Source organism: Equus przewalskii, chromosome 2 (assembly GCF_037783145.1).
Source record: "Equus przewalskii isolate Varuska chromosome 2, EquPr2, whole genome shotgun sequence".
Taxonomy (NCBI): Eukaryota; Metazoa; Chordata; class Mammalia; order Perissodactyla; family Equidae; genus Equus; species Equus przewalskii.
Window position 1 is genome coordinate 69,652,003 of NC_091832.1, and position 22,182 is coordinate 69,674,184.

The window sequence follows — 22,182 nt, forward strand, 5'->3', positions numbered from 1 at the left end:
GGTCCTGCATGATTTTGTCCCTGTCCATTTTCCTGGCTTCTACTTCCCACTTCCCACACGTCTCTGCTCCAGTCATTCTGTCCTTCTTTTAATCTTCCAAGCTATATTCTTTACTATCCCGATGTCTTTGTACATGATGTTCCTTCTGGCAGAGACTGTTAGATGCTCACCAAAGACCGTATTCTCCTCACCTACCTAGGTGTGCTGCTAGACTACATTTCCTAGACTCCTTTGCAATTATTGTGGCCAGCAAATAAAATTATAGACAACGTGATATGAGCAGAAGTGATGTATACCACTTCCAGGCCTGGCCCATAAATACATCCCCCACATACTCCTCCATGCTTTTTCTCCTTTCCTGTTAGTGGCAATGGAGATGATTATCATGCGACTTTGGTGGCCACATGTAGAAGATAGCAAATCCATCAGAATGAGTCCCAAAATGACTGTGTGGAGAAAAGCCATCTCATCTTTGTCTTCTGCCCAGCACAGGTACCTGAGTTAGAAATACACTTCTATTGTGCTTAAGCCATTATATATTTGGGGGTCTATTATTACAACAGTTAGCTCTATTTTAACAAAAACCTGTACTTGGAGCATTGGTCAACGACATCACCGCCACAACATGCACACCCCCACACATATCCCTATACTCAGTCACTCTGTGTTGCTCACACGTACTCATATTTCAGGTCTGGGCTTTCATGCATTGAGAGGCCATCCCTGAGTCCCCTCATTCAGTCTAATTTAAGTTGCTCTGACATTGTCTTTCTCCACACACTATTCTTTCCCGTGATTTTACTCAACACAATACATAATTACATATTCATTTGTGTGTATATTTATTTAAAGTCCATGTCCACAACTGATGCATAAGAGCCATAGAATTAGAACCCTTTGTCCACCACAATAATATACACAGAGCTTGCACTGTGCTTGGTATACAGCAGTCACTTACTGAATTTTAAAAAGTAGAGAATGAACAAATGAGAGGGCACTATCAAGGGAATATTTTTTTTTTATCAGGAGGCCACAACTCTAGACCAAAAACCATAAAGAATTAAAATATAGACCATGGGGATTTTTTTTTTTTTACTTTTATTCATTCAGAATGCAAATCTGGGCCAATCTACAACCAAGAGAAAACCCTAAACTTTGAAGTAGTGTTAAGAGGCTGAATAATACAATGGCATTGTCCCTATATGTACAAGCAAGTCAGTTTCTATTCCTTTCATTAAACCTCTTGCCAAACATTTACATTCTCTTTCCATTAAATGCATTAACAAGATTATGCTTATATAGCTTGTCAGCACAAGAGACAAATGACAATTTAAACTGAACTAGTTAAGTCTTGCAGTATAGTGCTCACAACTCCAAGCTGTAGCTATTGACCTTTTCAATGGCATTCACTATGTGACATTGTCACCAATTACATTAAAAGGACTTCATTAATTTTTAAAACTTAGAATTACTCAAAAAGTTCAGTAATGTAAATAACTCATGAAATATTGCATTTAAGTCTAAGAAGGCAAGATCACTTAAATCTTTTCTACAGTCCTCTGTGTAATATATGTAGGAAAATGAATGTTATATAAGAGAAGAAATTGACCAAAATTCTTACATTTTGACCTAAGAGTCTAACTATTTATTTTAAGTAATTTCTATTAATATTTAAATGATTAAAAAATAAATCAATGTTAAATATTAACTGCACAGAATCTAAAAGAAAATGGCCACATTACATCATAATACTACATTATCTAGATAGATTAAAAGCAGCTAAGTAGAAGCCTTCTTAAAAATTTAAAGTTTCTGACATCATTTTCCACCATTCCATCAATTCTTCCTTTTCCTCTTCTTTCCTTTCAGAAAATGACTCCAGTTCAAAATCAACCTAAAGGAGAAAATCAAGAATATTTGTCATCAAACTGAATATATACTTTTAAAAGCAGGGGGAAAGAAAGCAGTTTTAGAGTTTATAGGATAAAATCAATCTAGCCACCTGAATTAAAGTATATTCTAAAAAATCTCTCATGATAAACAAAAGACACTTTCAGGGAAAAAAATATCAAAAGCCATATGTTTGAAATGTGCTTTGATCTAAAAGCTTTGTAGGATTATTTAAAGCAGATTATTTAAAGGCAGTCTTTTCCCCCAACAAAAGGATGTAATTTATGATTAATTTTCTGCCTTTGACTGTTTAGTGAGCCTCTCCAGTCAACCTTGAATTTTCTCCTAACACCTGGGGGAATGTGGAAGAATGCAGTTTAGTGTCCTGGTGTCCCAAACAAGATTCTGCCTTCCAGAATCTTAAATCTGTTAAAGAAACTGATGGAAGCACATACATCTCCAAACCACCACAGAGGCCAGTGGCCCAGGAACTCAACCCTCCCTGTGAACTGGGAGTCCTCAGCAGGTCTATGGAGAATTCATACACTTCAGCATAAAGCGTATGCTGAAATATGAAATATGAAAATATGCAGCCCCCAACCCCAATCCTCCTTGGACCTCTTGATTTCTACGCTTCCATTCTAGGTGGAATTAAGATTTCTTTGATTTGGCCTCTTATACCCCTGGCTATTTAGGAATGTAACTCCTCACTACCTCCTTGAACTAACCCATGCTAGAAAGGCTAAGGATCAAAATAGTTGAGTCTTTTACAACCCAGTCCTGGAGCTACATTTTTGAGGTTTTATTTGCCCAGATTTATTTCCTGATTTTAATACATATACAGCCTAATGTACATATACACCCAAACAAAACCAAAGCACCTGTTAAAAACTCAAGATATTTTGTTTGCAAAACCCAAGGATTTATACTCAAAACTTTGGGTCTCTAAATAAAAATACAATAAATTCCTTTCAAGTTAGCCTTTTGCTTGAAAATCCTGTAGGCCATTTCATGGTCCCAGTAATGGCACAAAGATAGCAGTAAAATCCTGCACAAAGAGAAGTTTTGGCCTTATCACCATCACCATCCTGGCAAAGTAAATGGTATCTACTTAAATAAGATACAGTTTTTGATAGTGCTTAGCACATAGGGCCCTGCTCATAGTATGTGCTTACTCAATGTGTGGTTAATGCCTAAAATTATCTTGAAAGCATAAATTATTTTCCCTAATACTTAATGAACAGGGTATCTATTAAGTGCCAGGGATAAAAGATAAATGGAACAGAATTTCATTTACATTGAAATCAAGGGTGGAAACTAAAAGTTTAATTTTTTAAAGTTTTATTCGATTTTCTTGTGGATCTCTTTAAAAACTGAGAACCAATAACAGAGCTTCACACTGAGTGGTGGTATTAAATCATCCAATGAGACCTTGGGCAAGTCACTTACTTTGCAAGGCCTCAGCTTTCTCACCTGTTAAATGGGGATAAAGGTACCTACCTCATAGGGTCATTATTCAGATTAAATATAAGTCACTTACATAGGCCTGACACATGGTAAGTGCTTAAATAAATCTCACCTATTATTATGATTACTTACCCCAACAGCAGGGCTATAAGGAACTGCTACTTTCTTCGTTATCGCCAGATAGCCTGGAGCTGAGGCGGTAAGTTTATAGTTTCCAGGTACAAGCAATCTCCAGTAATCACCATCCTTTGCTGTAGGGAAACATAATATCAAATCGCAAGACACATACAGGAAACGCATAATGATACCATCTAAGGAATATTCACTATACTGCAGTTCACCTTCTTTGTTTCTCTATTTTTAAAGTAGATGCTTATGGAATTTGATGAAATTCCATTGAAAAGAGTGTGGAAACTCTCTAGAGGGTATCATTTCTATAGTAATTTTATAAATATTAATGTTGAATTGTCTAATAAATCTTCTAAGATAATGAATCTTCATAAGCAACTCAGGAGTGACACAAGTAAAAAGATATACAATGTCCCCAAGTGGTGGGGTCAGAGCATCTGGCATCATGTTTTGATTCTTGCCAAGGATCTTGCAAGGTGACGATCTGATGGTCTGAGAGTCAAGATCAGTGTTTTACAAAGTGTGGCCCAAAGGTAGTCTCACCAGAAACTCTGAGGCACTTGCTAGAAATTTACTTTTCTAAAGATTCAGAATATGGTGGTCTGGAGTGTCTTCTAGGAACTGAATTTTCAACAAGTTCTCCAGAGAATTCTTAAGCAGAGTTACGTTTCACACTCTTCCACTCCCTACATATCTGCAGTTCCCTCCTAACCTAGATTAGGATCCTGGCCCACCACTATACTCACTCTCATGCATATGCCTTCAACTCATTTCCTGCATGGCAAACCACCAACCCTGGATAATTTCCAACTCTCTATGCCTACCTCCATGCGGCCGCCAGGAGCTGGAGCAAACACACAGCCACGCTGATCTGTCTCTGATTCATAAACACGAGCCTTCCACAGGTCATGGTACTGTCCTGTCTTCCTTCTAGTCACTCCCTCCCTAGTCGTTCACTCTCCCATTTTCCTAGATCACTGCATATCACTGGGAAACTTGGTAGGATGCAAATTCTACTTCACTAGCTCTGGGGTAAGGCCTGACATTCCGCATTTCTAACCAGCTCCAGGGTGATGCTGAATTCAGCTGCTAGTAGGGGGCTATACTTTGAGTAGCAAGGTCCCAGGAGACAATTCAGACATTCTCCTTTTTCCTATCACCTCTAACACATCCCCTCATCCTCACTCTTAGTTGATGCTTTACATCTTATTTCACTGTGAAAATAGAAACAGTCAGAAAAAAATAAACACCCATCACCATCTCTTCCACAGATGTAAACACCACATCTTTTTCCAGCTAGTGCCTCATTTATCTTCTTTGCTTTATAGCAAAATTTCTAGAAAGATCTGTCAATATTCTCTATATCTAATGTCTCTCCTCCTAGTCTCCCTTGGACCTCCCCAACCAGGCTCCCACTTCTCCAGTGAAACAGATTTTGTAAAGATTCTCCACACTAGTTTATTCATAAGGTTCATGTGACCTGACACTTTTTAGCACTCCCTCCTTCTTGAAACACTTCTAGGATTTCGGGACAACACAGTTTTCTCTCCAACTTAGATTCTATTGCTGGTTCCTCCTTCCTACGCTGCCCTCGCACAGCTGGAGTGTCTCAAAGTCCATTCCTCAGATTTCATTCCTTTCCACCTATTTTATTCCCTACGTTAGATTTTCCTAAAATTTTCACATCATGGATGCAGAGAAAATATTTGTATGGCATGCTAGGGTGAACAGATAGATAAGGTTTCCTGTGGTAGGAGGGGATCAACATATGGGCGCCATCTTTAGGAGCCCCCTCCCTGAGGACTGAGGGGAGAGAGATCTTGGCCCAGATTCTGGTATGTTGGTTGGAAAGGTGTGCTGGCACTTAGTGGGTTGTTAATAAATATTTATTGAATGAATAAAGAGAATTTTAGAGGACAAATGTTAAGGATTAAAAAATACAAATTATAAATGTAGGGGTTAAGAGAGAGGTAATGGTATAGAGTGGTTTAGGAAATAAGTTAAAGGTCAATTAAGTGTGAAGTCTAAAAATATGTAAAGAGTTTATAGCTAAAAAGATATTGTTGTTGACAAGATCCCAACAAACAACAGTTAAACTAAAACGAGCGGGATAGATGTTTATTAACAGGAGTAAGTAGGTTTGCCAGGAAAATACATCATTTTGCCCAAACTAGAAAAACAGAAATAAGGCTTTAAACCTAGATAAGTAACATCAACCTCAAGCCCGTAACATTCCGTTTTAACCTTGAATAAGTCTGGATTTATTATATGGATTAAATGAAGAAATGTATGAGAAATCCTAAATCCACAACATGCTGGCCATTATCTTCTTTCTTACTCTTTGCTCCCTCCTGAGGTCCACCAATTAACTGCTCATTAGTACATCTTCTTAAGAGATCAGAAAGACACCGATATTTTAACTCCAGCTAGTTCATCTTCCTTTGCCTCAAGAACTACAAATAGTCTCCAGTGGATGGCACCACCTCGCAGCTCTGGCGTGAGATAGCTGGAGAAAGGGCGCCACCTGCTGCTCCCCAATTTCTAAACTCACCCTGAGTAATAGCCTGACCTGCTCCCACAAATGAAATTTAACTAGATCAAAGCTGGAGAGAGAGGAGGTAAAGAGATATGAGGCATTTAATTGTTTTGTTAGAATAGCATATGAATTACAATTAGCAGGAAAAGTAATCACGTTCTTGTGTATAACACAAGAGCCTCCGGATGACGGCAAAGAACACCCACCAGATGTAATATCATGGTCTATTCCTTCCACGGAGATGGTTGCATTGGCAATTGGGTTACCTTGAAGGTCTCGGACAAATCCTTTAACTCCTCGGTGTATCTGGGAAGGTCAAGGACAACCAAAAAATGCATATTAGAAATGACCTAAAAACACATTTCATATCAAGAATCTCCTTATTTTATAGCAAAATACCGTAGATCCTCACTGTTTAAAAATCAAAACACGTTCAAATGGCCACTGAAATTTTTGAGCACTCTCTATTCTACTTTTTCTCAAGTGGACAAATGAGAAGTAATCCCCTGAAAATTGATACCTTGTTGTGAGTCAAAGAAAGACTGTGAAGTAACTTCCAAACCATCAAAACAAAAAAACAAAAAAGAAAGTCTGTTATATCTGTAAAGTAGTTCTGGTCTTAGCATATTTCATTACTTTCTCTCTGTTTTAAATTTGGTCACTTGTATATAGATTATATGACCACTGTCAGTTAATAAGAATATTTACATTACAGCCCTTTAATATTTGTTCATCTTGGATAAAAAGATATATACTGATATAAAAAGACTACTTTTGCAGTAAGCCCATTAACAATATTATTTTGGTTGACAATAAGTAACATGAAAGATCAGTGAACTTCACAGCTGAAAATTGGATTTAGAAATAAAATGGAAGAGTTTCTATTGAGAATTCTGGGATTCCCCTGAATTAAGTTGCAGTCATCAACTAATGCCATGTAAACTACAAAAACAGCTTTTTCCTTTATTTTTAAAGATAAGTCAATATGTGTTTGAAGTGACAGAGAGTCAATTCAGGTCTTGAGAAAGTACTGCTTCTGGAATATCAAGCGGTAATTCATTAAGCTTGATTACTTAACAGAACATGTCCCAACCTCCCAATGGCCCAGGTTGCTCCTCACTCAAAAGGCCTTACAAAATGAATTTTCTTTTGCCATGATGATATTTGAATATTTCTCTACAGAAGATAGAGTAAGGTTCAAATATCCCTTTGTCATAAAAGGATAAATTTGGCAGTGGTACAATGTTTTATCAAAGAGATGCCCCTGGTTATCAGCAAATCTTCTTGCATTTGCTATTTTTTTTTTAAAAAAAAGTAGAACCTCTAAAACTCTGTAAAAAAACACATAAAATTCTTTTCTCTAAAGGCAATTTAGAAGTGGTAAAAAACTATACATGTTGTCAGTAATTATAATTTTATTGACAATAAGTATAGTGAGAAGAGAGTAAATATATTTTAAAAACACAAAGACATTTTTAAGATCTAGTGAACCCTTGACTTTTCCCCAAGATTTATCTATGAACCAGCCAACCAAAACTGAAAGAGACTGAAATGTAGCCACTGGAAACAGGCTTTCTGAATGCAATTCACATGGTGAAAGAGTGGCTGAGGATCAGAAAAATCGTAGAGATGAGGAAGAGAGATACACACAGAGGTGGCATAGAGCAGAAAATCAGAGCAAAAACACAAACCTTAAATTTCTTAATTGAGGGCTGTCTAAAGAATCTTAGGAAGCTTGTAAAAGAGGAATTATTTACCCACATGTATTTTGTTCATCTTGAGGTACTATAACTCTGATATTATCAACATTATAAACTTAAAAGAAACGAGTTTTAAATTTCCTTATCATTTAAAATAAGTCTAACATCTCAAAACATACAAAGCACTTGGATTAGGCACATCTACCCAGTTAATATTCATGACTACTTTTTTCTGCCTCTACAATCCAAGACTTACATTACAGTATGTGGTTTAACAAATAGTTAGGTATATGTCTATTGCTGATATGCCAATTGTGGAGCAAGTTTTTCTGTTTGAAAAATTCCACAGTAGTAATAAATCTCAATAGAAATGTTACAGGCTGTCACAACCCCTCGCGAATGCAGACTGGAAAACATTGTCATTTTATGGCTTTTGCAAAGGAAATCAGACAAGTTCACATTACACTCTTGACTGGAGAAGCTATTTACTACACTTGTCCCTCTTGTAATGCTCTTTCCTCAAATTCCAGGACATTTCAATCAACCAAGGCTAAAAAAAACATCCAGAAGATTCTCTATTGCTGCTAGGACTGTTTATATCAATAGTCCTTAACCCCTTGTGTACTTGAATGTCACCCAGAAAGCTTGCTGTGGTGGGGATCCTCGGGTCCTGCCCTGCAAGGATGTGAGTCAATGATGGGACAGACACTCACTTTTAACAAGAACCTAGATGATTCTGATGCAGGTGCCCATGAACCATTCTTTGAGAAATTCTTTGGGAATTTTGAGAACTAGACTGTTCCAGAGCTGTTGAGTGAGGGGCTCTCCACCACAGCAAACCATTTACCCGAATTATCTTTACAATCCCAGTTCCTGCAAACTTCCCTTTAAAGTTCTGCAAGAGATTTTCTCTCAATTACAGACTTAGATCTCCTAATCACCTATTTTCCATGAGTCGTAAATTAGTCCACGCTTAGATTTTAGGCCCAGGTGTTCAATTACTAATCACCACCATACTCTGTTTCACTGTCAAGAAAACAATTTCAACACAGAATTTCTGGCAGTCTGCACTGATCTTTCATCAGCCTTAGATTCTCTCCACTGGAGTGTTCTGTGAGGCAAGCTGTATGAGCTCATTGTAAATACCGCTCTTTCTGCTTCTGCACGGCTTGCACCGTATCATTGATGCTGTAACAGGGTGGATCACACAGATCTGTGGACGGATCAAATTCTCATTCCAAGCGGCATAAAACAAGACTGTATGACCTGGTCCCTCTTCTTTTCAGCTTATTTCTGTATAAATTGATACAGCTATTCGACGAACTGAGACATGCCCACCTGCCACCGTAAAAATGACAAATATCTTCCTCTTTCCTGATGGCACACATTTGTATTCTATTTTGTTTTGTATTGCATTCTTTCACAAGAGCTAAGAGAGGTAGGCAGCAGCTGAACTTGTTTTTTAACTGTTGATCAGAATAATAACCTTATTGGCATCAACCATAGTAAACCTCACAGTACGGATCCAAGCAGCCTTTCCTAAAGCCCCAGGACTGGGTAGGGACCCATCTGTGTACTAGCAGTGCTCCTTGTAGTTAACCTTTATTTTAGCTTTTAGCATTTAGCATCCTCTCCTGTGATTAGATATTCATGTTTCCAAAGTCCACTAATAAGAAGCCTTCTTCAGGGCGGTCACTATCCCCAGTGCCTCACAGGACGCCTGCGACACAAAAGCAGCTCAATAACATTTTGTTGAAAAAATATGTAAATAAAATGAAAAGCATTATTTTGAAGAGGTATTCTTTGACATCTAAGTGGAGAACACACCAAATAGCCCCATTTTACTTCTTCTACCCCCAAAATACATTTTTCAGTTAACTTTGCTCTTGGAAGTTCTCTCCTCAGAGGAGACACTTTATAGGGGTTCCCACCAAGGGTGTTCCAGGGTCAACATGGCTAATTATCCATAGCTTTTATTGTTGAAAAAATACCTTTTTATGTTAACATGCAGCAGGAGTCCACTGACTGACAAGATCCTCTGTAATGGGTATTTTTCAATTACTGTCTGTCATCAGTGGATCAATTCCATGATAATCCCTTTTGGTAAGGTGTTACATGGATATTTGACATGTACAGATGAACTATTATTTTTTAAATGTATTGGGCTCATATATATATGTTTATATGTACCTATATACATGCAAATATCTACACATTTATTTAACACCACTTGTTTATACCAAATTAATTTAAAAATTAGCCTAGACTATCTGCTAGCGTGTGAAACTAACATCACTCTACTTGACTTTGGGTGTAAATGGCCACATACAGAATGGCATCTGAGGACTGTCAAAGCATTGCAGCAAGGAACAGAATCCTTAGAACTTTTCCACCACAACTGCCCCCAGTGCCAAAGTCTACATAGCATAGAGGGGTGGGATTGGCAGGGGCCTGGCCTGGGTTGAGTCTGAGTAGGTATTTTATTCTAACAGATAGTGAGATTCCCCAAAATCGTGTACAGATCCCATTGGAATGGCTACAAAAGTGACTCTCTGGTCAAGATCTAGGCTTGGGGCATGAGAAACATAATAGCACGGTGATTCTGGATCTAGACACCTTGGATGCTGGCTGAGTGACTTCAGGGAAGCTGTTTAACTTCTCTGTGCCTCTGATTCCTCCTTCACAATTCAGGGAAGAAGAAGAAAGAGAAGAAGAAGAAGAAATAACTTTCCTCACAGGGTTGTCAGGAGGATTAAATGCATCAATTACTACATGGAGGGCATTTAGAACAAGGCCTGGGAAATAGTAAATGCCAAATAAATGTAAGCTATCATTATTTTTATTACCTCAGACCCAGCTAAGTCTAGGGTGAGACAAGTGAGGCATGTGGAGCACAAAATTTAAGGAGGCACTCACACTCAGGTGCTGGTCCTATATCCGCATGCCCCTGAGTGCAAATGCCTCCTTAAGTTTTGTAACCTAGGTGCCTCACTTCCCTCATTCTAGTCCTGGTCCTGCCTGGGATGCCTGACAGGCCCAGGGTCCGAGGATTGCCCTTGCTGAGAGCACTCTAATGAAAACAGAGCCTTGCCTTGCTTCTCCACAGCTCTCCAATATCATCACTTCTCAGTGAATTGTCACCAACCACAAAACCTATGTTAAATGAAAGCCTATTTGAACCACTACTGACACGTTTTCCAAATTTACCATCCTCATTCTGGGTCGATGGATTCCCCTGGACTGGAAGGAGACTATTATACTCCAGGTTTAAATGCTTTTAAATCTCCCGTTTCATGCTGGAGACTGTTTACCTGCTCAAGGTAGCTAATGAGGGAATCTTTGTTATCCTCCCAGTAGCTCTTCAAGGTCTCTTCAGGTGGAAACTTTTCACAGCTAAGCTCCACAGTGATCTCGAAACAGTTGCTGCTGAGGTAATTGAAGTCTTGCATTCCTGCCAAAGCACCAAATGGAAAGTCAACATTTGCATGTGGTGACTAAATCTCTACACAGGCTGTTCTGCTGAATTGAGAGCCAAGTAAAAGACACACCAACCAGTGCATTTGGGGAAGCCTGTGGGAAACCTCAAGGGAAATACCTACCATAAGGCAAAGAACAACGTACTTGGGAGATTCTTATTACCTCAATAGCACAAACTCTCTCAGGTTCTTAGGCGACCATTTAGCTTAATGCATTGCTGCTGCAGGGTGATAAAGCGGGCATCAGCCACGTTCCATATTGCTGGAATTAGCTTCAAAGAAAACAACAGGGGATTGATATCGCCAAGATGGTGAAATAGTTTTCTACTGTCTTCCCCTCAAAGAATACCAATTTTGACAGTCACCCATGAACAGAGTGCCTTTGTGGAAGTCGGGGAGTCCAGTGGAAAAGATCCAGCACACCATTGGAGCAAAAAAAAAAATCCAAGATTGGATGCATTGTAGTGGGTAGGAGGAACAGTTTCACTTTCCATATGTCACCCCTCCCCCAAGGTGGCATAGCTCAGGGCCAAGAGAGACCTAATTAGTAGCATGAAAACATGAAAATATACAACACACTAGTAAAAGTAAGTATATAGTCAGATTCTGAATACTTAATACTGTAATATGGTGGTGTATCAATCACTTGACTCTAGCAAAAAGGTCAAAGGACAAAAATATTAAAAATAATTATACCTATAATAAGTTGTTACACAATATGAAACAATGTAAATTGTGACTTCAAAACATAAATGGAGGAAGGGTTAAAAGGGTAGAGTTTGTGTTTGGGATAAAAGTTAGGTTGCTACCAGCTTAAAATAGACTGTTACATCTATAAAATGTTTTATGTAAGCCTATGTAACCACAAAGCAAAAACCTACAGTAGATTAAAAAATGCTAAAGAGGGGCTGGCCCAGTGGCGTAGTGGTTAAGTTCACGCACTCCACTTCAGTGGTCCAGGTTCCTGGTTTGGATCCTGGCGTGAACCTATGCATTGCTTATCAAGCCATGCTGTGGCAGCCATCCCACATATAAAGTGGAGGAAGATGGGCACAGATGCTAGCTCAGGGCCAATCTTCCTCAGCAAAAAGGAAGGATTGTCAGCAGATGTTAGCTCAGGGCTAATCTTCCTCACTAAAAAAAAAAGTTAAAGAGAAAGGATTTAAAACATACCACTACAGAACATCATCAATTCACAAAGGAAAAGAGCGAGAGAAAAAGCAAGGAACAAAAGAACTACAAAACAGTCAGAAAACAATTAATATGATGGTACTAATAACTTCTTACCTATCAATAATTACTTTAAATGCAAATGAATTCAATTCTCCAAACAAAAAGCATAGAGTGCCCAAATGGACAAGAAAATAAGACCCAACTATATGATGCCTACAAGAACCTCAAACTCACTTCAGCTTTAAGGACACACACAGCTCAAAGTAAAGGACTAGAAAAAGAGATTCCATGCAAATGAAAACCAAAAGAAAGCAAAGGTAGCTATATATCAGACAAAAATAGGCTTTAAGCAAAAAACTGTAACAAGAGACAAAGAAGGTCATTATATTATGATAAAGGGGTCAATGCACCAAGGGTATAGCTATCAAAAATACATATGCACTCAATATTGGAGCAGCTAAATATATTAAGCAAATACTAACATATTTGAAGGGAGAAATAGACAATACAATAACAGTAGGGAATTTCAATACCCCACTTTCAGCAATGGATAGGTGGGTCATATAGACAGAAAATCAATGAGGAAACATTGTACTTGAATGATACTTTACACCAAATCAACCTAACAGACACCTACAGAACATTCCATTCAATAGCAGCAAAATACACATTCTCTTCAAGCACACACAAAACATTCTCCAGGATAGTTCATAAGATAGGTCACAAAACAAGTCTTAGCAAATTTAAGAAGACTGAAATATACCAAGTATCTTTTCCAACCACAATGGGGTCAAACTAAAAATCATAACAGGAAGAAAACTGGAAAATTCACAAATATGTAGAAAACTAAACAACATACCCCCGAACAACAAATGGGTCAAAGAAAAAATCAAAAGGGAAACCAAAATATCTTGAACAAACAAAAAATGGAAACACAACATACCAGAACTTATGGGACACAGCAAAAGCATTCCTAAGAGGGAAGTTATTGCCTATCTTAAGAAAAAAGAAAGATCTCAAGTAAACAATCTAATCCTACATTTCAAAGAACTAGAAAAAGAACAAACTAAGCCCAAAGTTAGCAGGAGGAAAGAAATAACAAAGATTAGAGCAGAAATAAATGAAAGAGACCAGAAAAATAACAGAAAAGACCAATGAAACTAAAAGCTAGTTTTTTGAAAAGATACACAAAAAAGACAAATCTTTAGCTAGACTTACCAAGAAAAAAAGGAGAGAGGACTCAAAAAAATCATAAGTGAAAGAGGAGACATTACAACTTTTACCACAGAAATACAAAGTTTCATAAGAGACTACCATGAACAATTATAGGCCAACAATTGTATAACCCAGAAGAAATGAATAAATTCCCAGAAATATACAACCTACCAAGACTGAATCATGAAGAAATATAAAATCTGAAACAGACTAGTTACTAATAAGGAGACTGAATCAGTAACCAAAAACGTCCCCAAAAGAAAAGCCCAAGACCAGATGATTTCACTGGTGAATTCTACCCAATATTTAAAAAAGAAATAACACTGGGGCTGGCCCTGTGGCCAAGTGGTTAAGTTCGTGCGCTCCGCTGCAGGCGGCCCAGTGTTTCGTTGGTTCGAATCCTGGGCGCGGACATGGCACTGCTCATCAAACCACGCTGAGGCAGCGTCCCACATGCCACAACTAGAAGGACCCACAACGAAGAATATACAACTATGTACCTGGGGGATTTGGGGAGAAAAAGAAAAAAATAAATAAAAAATCTTCAAAAAAAGAATTGGGCAAAAGATTTGAATACACATTTAAAAAAAAATAGAAATAAGACTAATCCTTATCAAATTCTTCCAAAAAATTAAAGAAAAAGGAACATTCCTAAACTCTTTTTACAAAGCCAGCATTATGCTGATACCAAAGCCAGATAAGGACACTACAGGAAAAGAAAACTACAGGCAAATATCCATGATGAATACAGATGCAAAAATTATCAACAAAATACTGGCAAACTGAATTCAACAGCACACTGAAAGGATCATACACCATGATCAAGTGGAATTTATCCCTGTGATGCAAGGATAGTTCAATATACACAAATCAATAAATGTTATACACCTCATTAATAGAATGAAAGATAAAAATCATATGACGTTCTCAAAAGATGCAGAAAAAGCATTTGACAAAATTCAACATATTTTCGTGATAAAAACCCTCAACAGATTGGGTATAGTAGGAATATACCTCAAAATAATAAAGGGCATATATGACAAGCCCACAGCTAACATCATACTAATTGGTGAATGGTTGAATGCTTTTCTTCTAAGATCAGGAACAAGAAAAGGGTGCCCACTCTTACCACTCCTATTCAACATTGTCCTAGAAGTCCTAGGCAGACCAATGAGGCAGGAAAAAGAAATAAAAGACATCCAATTCGGAAAGGAAGAAGTAAAATTGTCTCTGCCTGTAGATGATATAACCTTATACATAGAAAATCCTAAAGACTCCACCAAAAAAAAGTTAGAAGTAATAAAAAATTCATTAAAATTGAAGGATACAAAATCAACATAAAAAATCAGTTGCATTTCTAGACACTAACAACAGACTATCTGAAAAACAAATAAAGAAAGCAACCACATTTACAACAGCATCAAAAACAATAAAATATTTAGGAATAAATTTAACCAAAGAGGTAAAAGATCTGTACACCGAAAACTATAAGACACTGATGAAATAAATTGAAGAAGACACAAAGATATAGAAAGATATCCCGTGTGCATAGATGGGAAGATTGTTATAATGTCCATACAACTCAAAACCATGTACAGATTCAGTGCAATCCTATCAAAATTCCAACAGCATTTTTCAAAGAGACAGAAAAAAAGAATCCTAAAATTCATATGGAACCACAAAAGACACTGAGTAGCCAAAGCAATCCTGAGAAATAAGAACAAAGCTGGAGGAATCACACTTTCAGATTTCAAACTATACTACTAGCTATAATAATCAAAACAGAATGATACCAGCATAAAAATAGACGTGTAGACAAATGGAACAGAGTAAGAGCCCAGAAATAAACCCTGGTGTACACAGTCAACTAATATCTGACAAGGGAGCCAAGAATACTCAATGGAGAAAAGATAGTCTCTTTAATAGGAGGTGTTGAAAAAGCTGAATATTTACATGCAAAAAAAAAACAGAAATTGGACTTTTATCTTACACTATACACAAAAATTAACTCAAAATGGATTAAAGACTTAAATATAAGACTGAAACTGTAAAGGCCGCAGAAGAAAACATAGGGAAAAAGCTCTTTGACGTAGGTCTTGGCAACATTTTACTGGATGACACCAAAAGCACAGGCAACAAAAGCAAAAATTACTAAGTAGGACTATATCAAACTGGATATAAATTGTACAGAGAAAAGCTTCTGTACAAAAAAAAATCAACAAAATGAAAAGGCAATCTACAGAATGGGAGAAAGTTTTTGCAAATCATAAATGTGATAAGGGGTTAATATCAAAGTATATAAGGAACTCACACAACTCAATAGCAAAAAAATAAACAATTCAATTTAAAAATGATCAGAGGACCTGAATCGACATTTTTCCAAAGAAGATATATAAATGACCAACAGGTACATGAAGAGGTGCTCAGTGTCACTAATGAGATATCACCTCACACCTGGTAGAATGACTATCATCAAAAAGACAGGAGATAAGTGTTGGCAAGGATGTGGAGAAAAGGGAACCCCTGTGCACTGTTGGTGGGAATGTAAACTGGTGCAGCCACTATGGAAAACAGTATGGAGGTTCCTCAAACAACTGAAAATAGAACTACCATACCATCCAGCAGTTCCTCTTCTGGGTACATATCTGAAAGAATGAAATCATTATCAAGAAAAAATGTCTGTACCCCTATGTTCACTGCAGCATTATTCAAAATAGCCAAGGCATGGAAACAACCTAAGTGTCCATCAACAGATGAACGGATAAAGAAAATGTGATATCTATCTACCTATCTATATCTATAGATAGATAGATATAGATATAGATATCTACACACACCACATAATGGAATATTATCCAGCCGTGAGAAATGAGGAAATCCTACCATTTGCGACAACATGGATGGACCTCAAGGGCATTGTGCTAAATAAGATGTCAGATAGAGAAACACAATCCTATATTACCTCACTTATATGTGGAATTTTAAAAAAGCCAAACTCATAGAAACAGAGTAGAATGGTGGTTGCCAGGGGATAGGGGTGGGAAATTAGGGAGATGTTAGTCAAAGGGTACAAACCTCCAGTCACAAGATGAGTAAGTTTTGAGGATCTATAGTACAGCATGGTGACTATAGTTTATAATACTGTATTATATACTTGAAAGTTGCTAGATCTTAAATGTTCTCATCACAAAAAAATTAAAATAGTAATTATGACAGGTGATGGATGTGTTAACTAACCTTACCATGGTAGTCATTTTGCAATACATACATGTATCAAATCACCACATTTATATGTAAGTATTAAACTTACAATATATGTTAATATCTCAATAAAGCTGGAAAAAATAAAATTTTTTAAATAATAAATAAAGTTTTTTAAAAAAGAAGACTGCAGGGTGAAAGACGCCATCCTTCCTGGCCTACTAAAGAAACGTACATCTCTCTAAGCCTACCCCACAACCAAGGAAGAACGAGGAGAGTCATGTACGATGATGATCCGACATACCATCCTATTCCTTAAGTCCAACCAGTATCAAGGTGTACTCCTGAGGGACTGGGAGTCTTGATAATAATTAATAATTAATTCAACAATCATTGGGTATCTACTACATGTAAGATATAATGATAATAATACTTCAAATTGCACCAAAGGGAAGATTCTGTATCCAGAACAACTTTAATTTTAACCTGATTCAAAGTAGCAATGAATGCTGTTGGTGTCCCAGATTGCCCCTGTTTTTCAGAGAATTGCTGCTAGAGCCACCTGGCTTGGGAGGTTACATCCTTCAATCTTCCACTCCCAATCTCTCCACAGCAGCCCACAAACGGTGACTGACTAAGATGGAGCCACCAAAGGCTGGCGCCCTTGCCTCAAGGCAGAACAACCCTGCCTGTGACTTATGCTTGAGGCCCTCCTCCCAAGGGCTCAGGCCAAGGCTAGACTGCATCTGAGACCATATCCTGGCTCAGCTCTATCCCCTTCCTTACCCTGCTTCCCTCAGTTCCACACAGGGTCTTTCCTAAAGAGCGCTCCCTCGATAAATTATGAGCATCCACACCCCTATCTCAGGCTCTGCTTTTCAAAAATCTGACCTAAGGCACTGATTTTATTCACTAGATAGAAAGCTAAAGAAAGTCAAAGCTTTCTTTGACTGTTTGATTGTCGTGAGCCATAATCATTGACTAAGATTAACATTATTATTATTACCATTATTTTACTAATAGGAATTACTTGGTATTCTGTAACAATGCACTGGTTGTCCAAAAAGGTAATTCCAAAGGAATCACTAAAGTTTTCATAAAAGCTGAAGTATAAAATTACGTCCTATCTGAAGTATTTGACATAGTCTAAATCCTAAATCTGACATAGACTTTATTTCTCAAGCTATAACGTGGGGGACAGAGGGGGGAGTGCTAAATCTGATCTGGCCTGATGCAAAATGTAAATTAAAACAGAATAAACATAACAGAAAGAAAAAAATTAGGGAGAAATTTTTTCTCAGGGCATACTTCAACTAAAGAAGCACATTAAACAAACCAAAACCCTACAATTAGCTAGTGCGCTACTGCCCTAAGGAATTCTCGTCTTCATGTCCAGGTGGGCTGTAGAAAATTTTCCGTAGGCAAAGAGGAAAACAAAACATAGCAGTATCTTTACACGTCCCTCTTCACCCTTGGTAGAGGTGAGTATTATATAACTGTTGGTCCAGGTAGCCATAAACACAAGAGCTCCACAGAGTCACATGGGGCAAAGGGAGCCATGAGAGCTGCCTTGGTTGTCTAGAAGATGCTTCCTCCAGTGGCTGTGCTGCAAGCCAGCTTTTCCCTTTCCAGACTCCATAAAAGGTGAAGAGCCTCCTGATCTAATAGTGCTTATTACAGTAGTGAATATAAATTAAATATTGCACATCAAATAGTCCCTATTATCCCATCATTTAAAAACAAAAAAGTATGTGAACCAAGATATGCTAAAGGCCAAGGCCTGCCCTCTAAAATATACATTTACCTATGGTAAAACTTGGCTAACATAGAATCAGGATGCTATCTTACTCCATAATGCCAGAATTTGAAAAGTAGGCTCATTGACAATATTCAATTTATATGTTTTCCCGATGGACGTCTTCAGTTCATTTCCTATATCTCTTCAATTAGCATCCTGATTTTTAAAACTCAACAAAAAGATATATAATAGCAATCATTCATGCAGAAAACTGATTAATTTTAATGGATGAACTACAGGTTCAGTCTATTTCTTAATGACTAAAGAGGACTGAAGATTCTCTAAATCTAAATGGTAATTATAAATAAGCCACCATCACATAATCAAAGAGCAAAACAGAAACTCACCACCAGGTACACTGTACCAAGCAGCACCATTAGTTGTTCCATCTACAAAGCTGCTGTCATCATCGTTCTTACGACATGGTGGCCGATTGGGGTCAGACATGGGTGGATTAAAAGAGGAGTAGGCCCGGGCCAAGCTTTGGAAAATGGCATCATCTGGGCAGGAGCTATATTCATGAGCACTACCTAGAAAATAAACCCACAAGATTAAAGAAACTGACACAGACCAAGGAGCAGCGCATGTTTCTGAAGAGTGATTCAGTGTTGATCTCTTGCTGGTGCATTTTTTCAGCTACGTCACCATGGGAAAGGAGCAAAGATTTCAGTACTCAACAATTACACATAGTTTTTAGGTTATATAACTTCCATTCCTAATATCACAAAGTAGAAATTGGGTAGAATGTACATTCTACTTATGAATTGAAACCTTCTCAAGAAAAGATGATAAGATCATAGTAAACTGGACCTGGGAAAACAATAAGAAGATTTCCATTGTTAAAATTTTTAATTTAAAAAATCTACCTGTACTAACCTCATAGCCACTGTGAACCTCTCTCACACATACTTTTCAGTATCTGAGTTTAGAGTTAAAAAAAAATCTCCCATTTGTATTATGGAAAAAAAGAATATATATTTTGATAGACTGTATTCTTATTCGTGTATTATAAAATATGCCAGGCTTTTATTTCCCAGCTATTGACAAAGCCCAAAGTCTAAATTCTAACTCTGTTTCACCAAAGACTTTCTTAAAAGTTCAAAGTTTCCAATATCTAAAATTGTCATCCTGTGTTTACAAAGAGGTAACTCTTCAAAGGCCCCTGAGAACTGATCCAAGCAGAAAATCTTCTGGAGCAACAAAAATTAAGCTGAAAATAGCTATCTGGCTAAAGCTTGCTGTGCCTGAAGCTGGCCTACAACTAATTGGCAAACCAAGGCACTACTCCCCCTCCCTGACAACACTAGAAACAGTTCCAAATGCAAAAGTGTGAGAGCATAAGACACATGTAAGAGATCCACATGGTTCCTGACCAAGCGCCAAGAGGCTGCCTCCATTTTTAGCCATCTTGTACACAAACCTATGTAACTTTCATTATCTCTCCATTTTACCAGGGTCTAAGAGCTACCCAACTTCACGACTTCCATTTTCTCCCTTTCTTCTGTCCAAGTATTCTGTCAAGACCACGTTTCTGTTAACCCAAACTTTTAAAAAGATTTAGTCTTTTTCTGCCAAATATATATGCCAATGGCCCATGAAATAGTTAAGGGGTGTTGCTGTTAAACGTGTATTTCTACAGGGAAAATCACTTAAGAGACTATTACAGAAACCATCATACAAAGCCTTGTAAAGTAATTGTAAATCTGGAAGCAATTAGAGCAGCAGTAAGAACACCTACCACTCCGCGTCTCATCATATGGATAATTGGCCACAAGGTCTCCTCCGTGGAGATTGGCAGAGAGAACAAAAGGAATATCCATAATCCAATGAATGACAGCCTTAGTCTCAGGAGCAAGCTGTATTAAAGATTAGAGATGTAAGGGATTATAAATTTGGTAATCACTGGTGAGATCACTTGACAGAAAAGACATAGAAAAGGTTAAAACAAATCACAACCTGAAAGCTGGTCATATTTCAAGCACTTTGTGGTTGTTTTCATAGAAAAAGAAAAGTCCCTATATGAGCAGCATTCCCCATCTCTATCTTTCTAAGACTTAAAAAGTATGTCAATAGTGTTTAAATTTCCTTAAAAGTTCTACTTCTGTAGACTGCCAGCTTTTCTCTCTTTTTAACTTGAAAACCAGCATGCAAATCACTTAGAAATTTTGGGACATCTCCATCTGATCTGTGTTAATAATAGCTCAGGATAAGACATGGAGAAAAGAAAATAGTTGAACCGCAGAACAGGGGTTTTTTTCCCCTATGGTGGTCCAACTCTAGAAACGTGGTAAATTTTATTTCCAATTTTTGCTTACTATTTTTCCAATTCTCTTGAACTACTTCTAACATCGTCCCTATAAAAAAATACATTAGAGGGGCCGGCGCCCTGGCCGAGTGGTTAAGTTCGTGCGCTCCGCTACAGGTGGCCCAGTGTTTCGTTGGTTCAAATCCTGGACCCGGACATGGTACCGCTCATCAAGCCACGCTGAGGCAGCGTCCCACATGCCACAACTAGAAGGACCCACAATTAAGAATATATAACTATGTACTGGGGGGCTTTGGGGAGAAAAAGGAAAAAAATAAAAATCTTAAAATATATATATATATATTAGATTGGGTCTCTTTCAGAGCTCACTGTAAAATATCAGTTTACTTTGGGATGATCGCCTTAAATTTTAAAACAAAAAGCAAAAGTTTCAGGAATTCATGTTGTCTTCTGAATGATTCACAGCCCCTCGAAGCAAAACAAAAGGAGAAAAAATTTATACCAAAGAATTCATCTGGAATCAAAAGCTTGATATTTTTATGTGAAGAGTTTTTAACAGCAACTAGGAAGACTGTCAAAGTCCCAAGTACCTCTTTGATTAAAAAAAAAAAAAAAGCTTTTACTGGAGATGTAATCTGTACTCTTCTTTGGCACATAAAGTCTAACAGCATCAGTAGGGTTTGATGGTCATAATAAGATTATGTATTTGTGTATCTCTGTTGAGTTTATGAATAGCTCTCACATGCACTATTTAATCAACCTTCACAATGTCCCCACTGGATAAGCAGAGATATTCATCCCCATTTCACAAGGAGGAACCTGAAGTTTGGGTGCATTAATAACACATCCAGATTCATAGAGCTAAGGATTCAAATCCAGTCTATGAAACCATAAAGCCCACGCTATTTTTAGTTTATCAGCTTTAATGTATCAAAACTATTCTATTTTTCATGTGAGTTACTCATTATTGTGGAAAACTATAATTTAGAATGGGGTGTTGTTTTTATTATTATTTGTTTGGTCTATCTTATTCTCACTACAAAAAAAAAAATGTTCACTGTAGAAAATGTAGAGCAGACAAACACAAAGAAGAAAATTAAAATTACCCAAAATTTTACAACCTAAAGATGCCCACTACTATCAGTTTCATAACTCTTTATCAGTCTTTTTTCAATGCACTTATATAATTTTTTAAAGGTGAACATTTATATACCATTTTGTATGTTGCCTTTTTTCGCTTGAAAACAGATAAACACTTTTTCACGTCATTGAATACCCTTCTAAATTATGATTTTAACAGCTGAGTAACATCCAATGTATGGATATATCAT

At 37.4% G+C, this 22,182-nt stretch overlaps 1 protein-coding gene across 1 annotated transcript in view; it reads right to left on the reverse strand.

Annotated features, from left to right (window-relative positions):
- Positions 1–825: 825 nt before the first annotated feature.
- Positions 826–22,182, reverse strand: part of CPE (carboxypeptidase E) — a 106,607-nt gene continuing 85,250 nt past the window's right edge. The window contains exons 4-9 of the mRNA XM_070608287.1: positions 20,320–20,441; positions 18,933–19,111; positions 11,034–11,173; positions 6,229–6,328; positions 3,490–3,608; positions 826–1,894 (exon numbers count right to left, since the gene is read on the reverse strand). Coding sequence (XP_070464388.1) covers positions 1,796–1,894; positions 3,490–3,608; positions 6,229–6,328; positions 11,034–11,173; positions 18,933–19,111; positions 20,320–20,441 — 759 coding nt within the window. The 3' untranslated portion in view covers positions 826–1,795. The remainder of the gene's footprint in view (positions 1,895–3,489; positions 3,609–6,228; positions 6,329–11,033; positions 11,174–18,932; positions 19,112–20,319; positions 20,442–22,182) is intronic.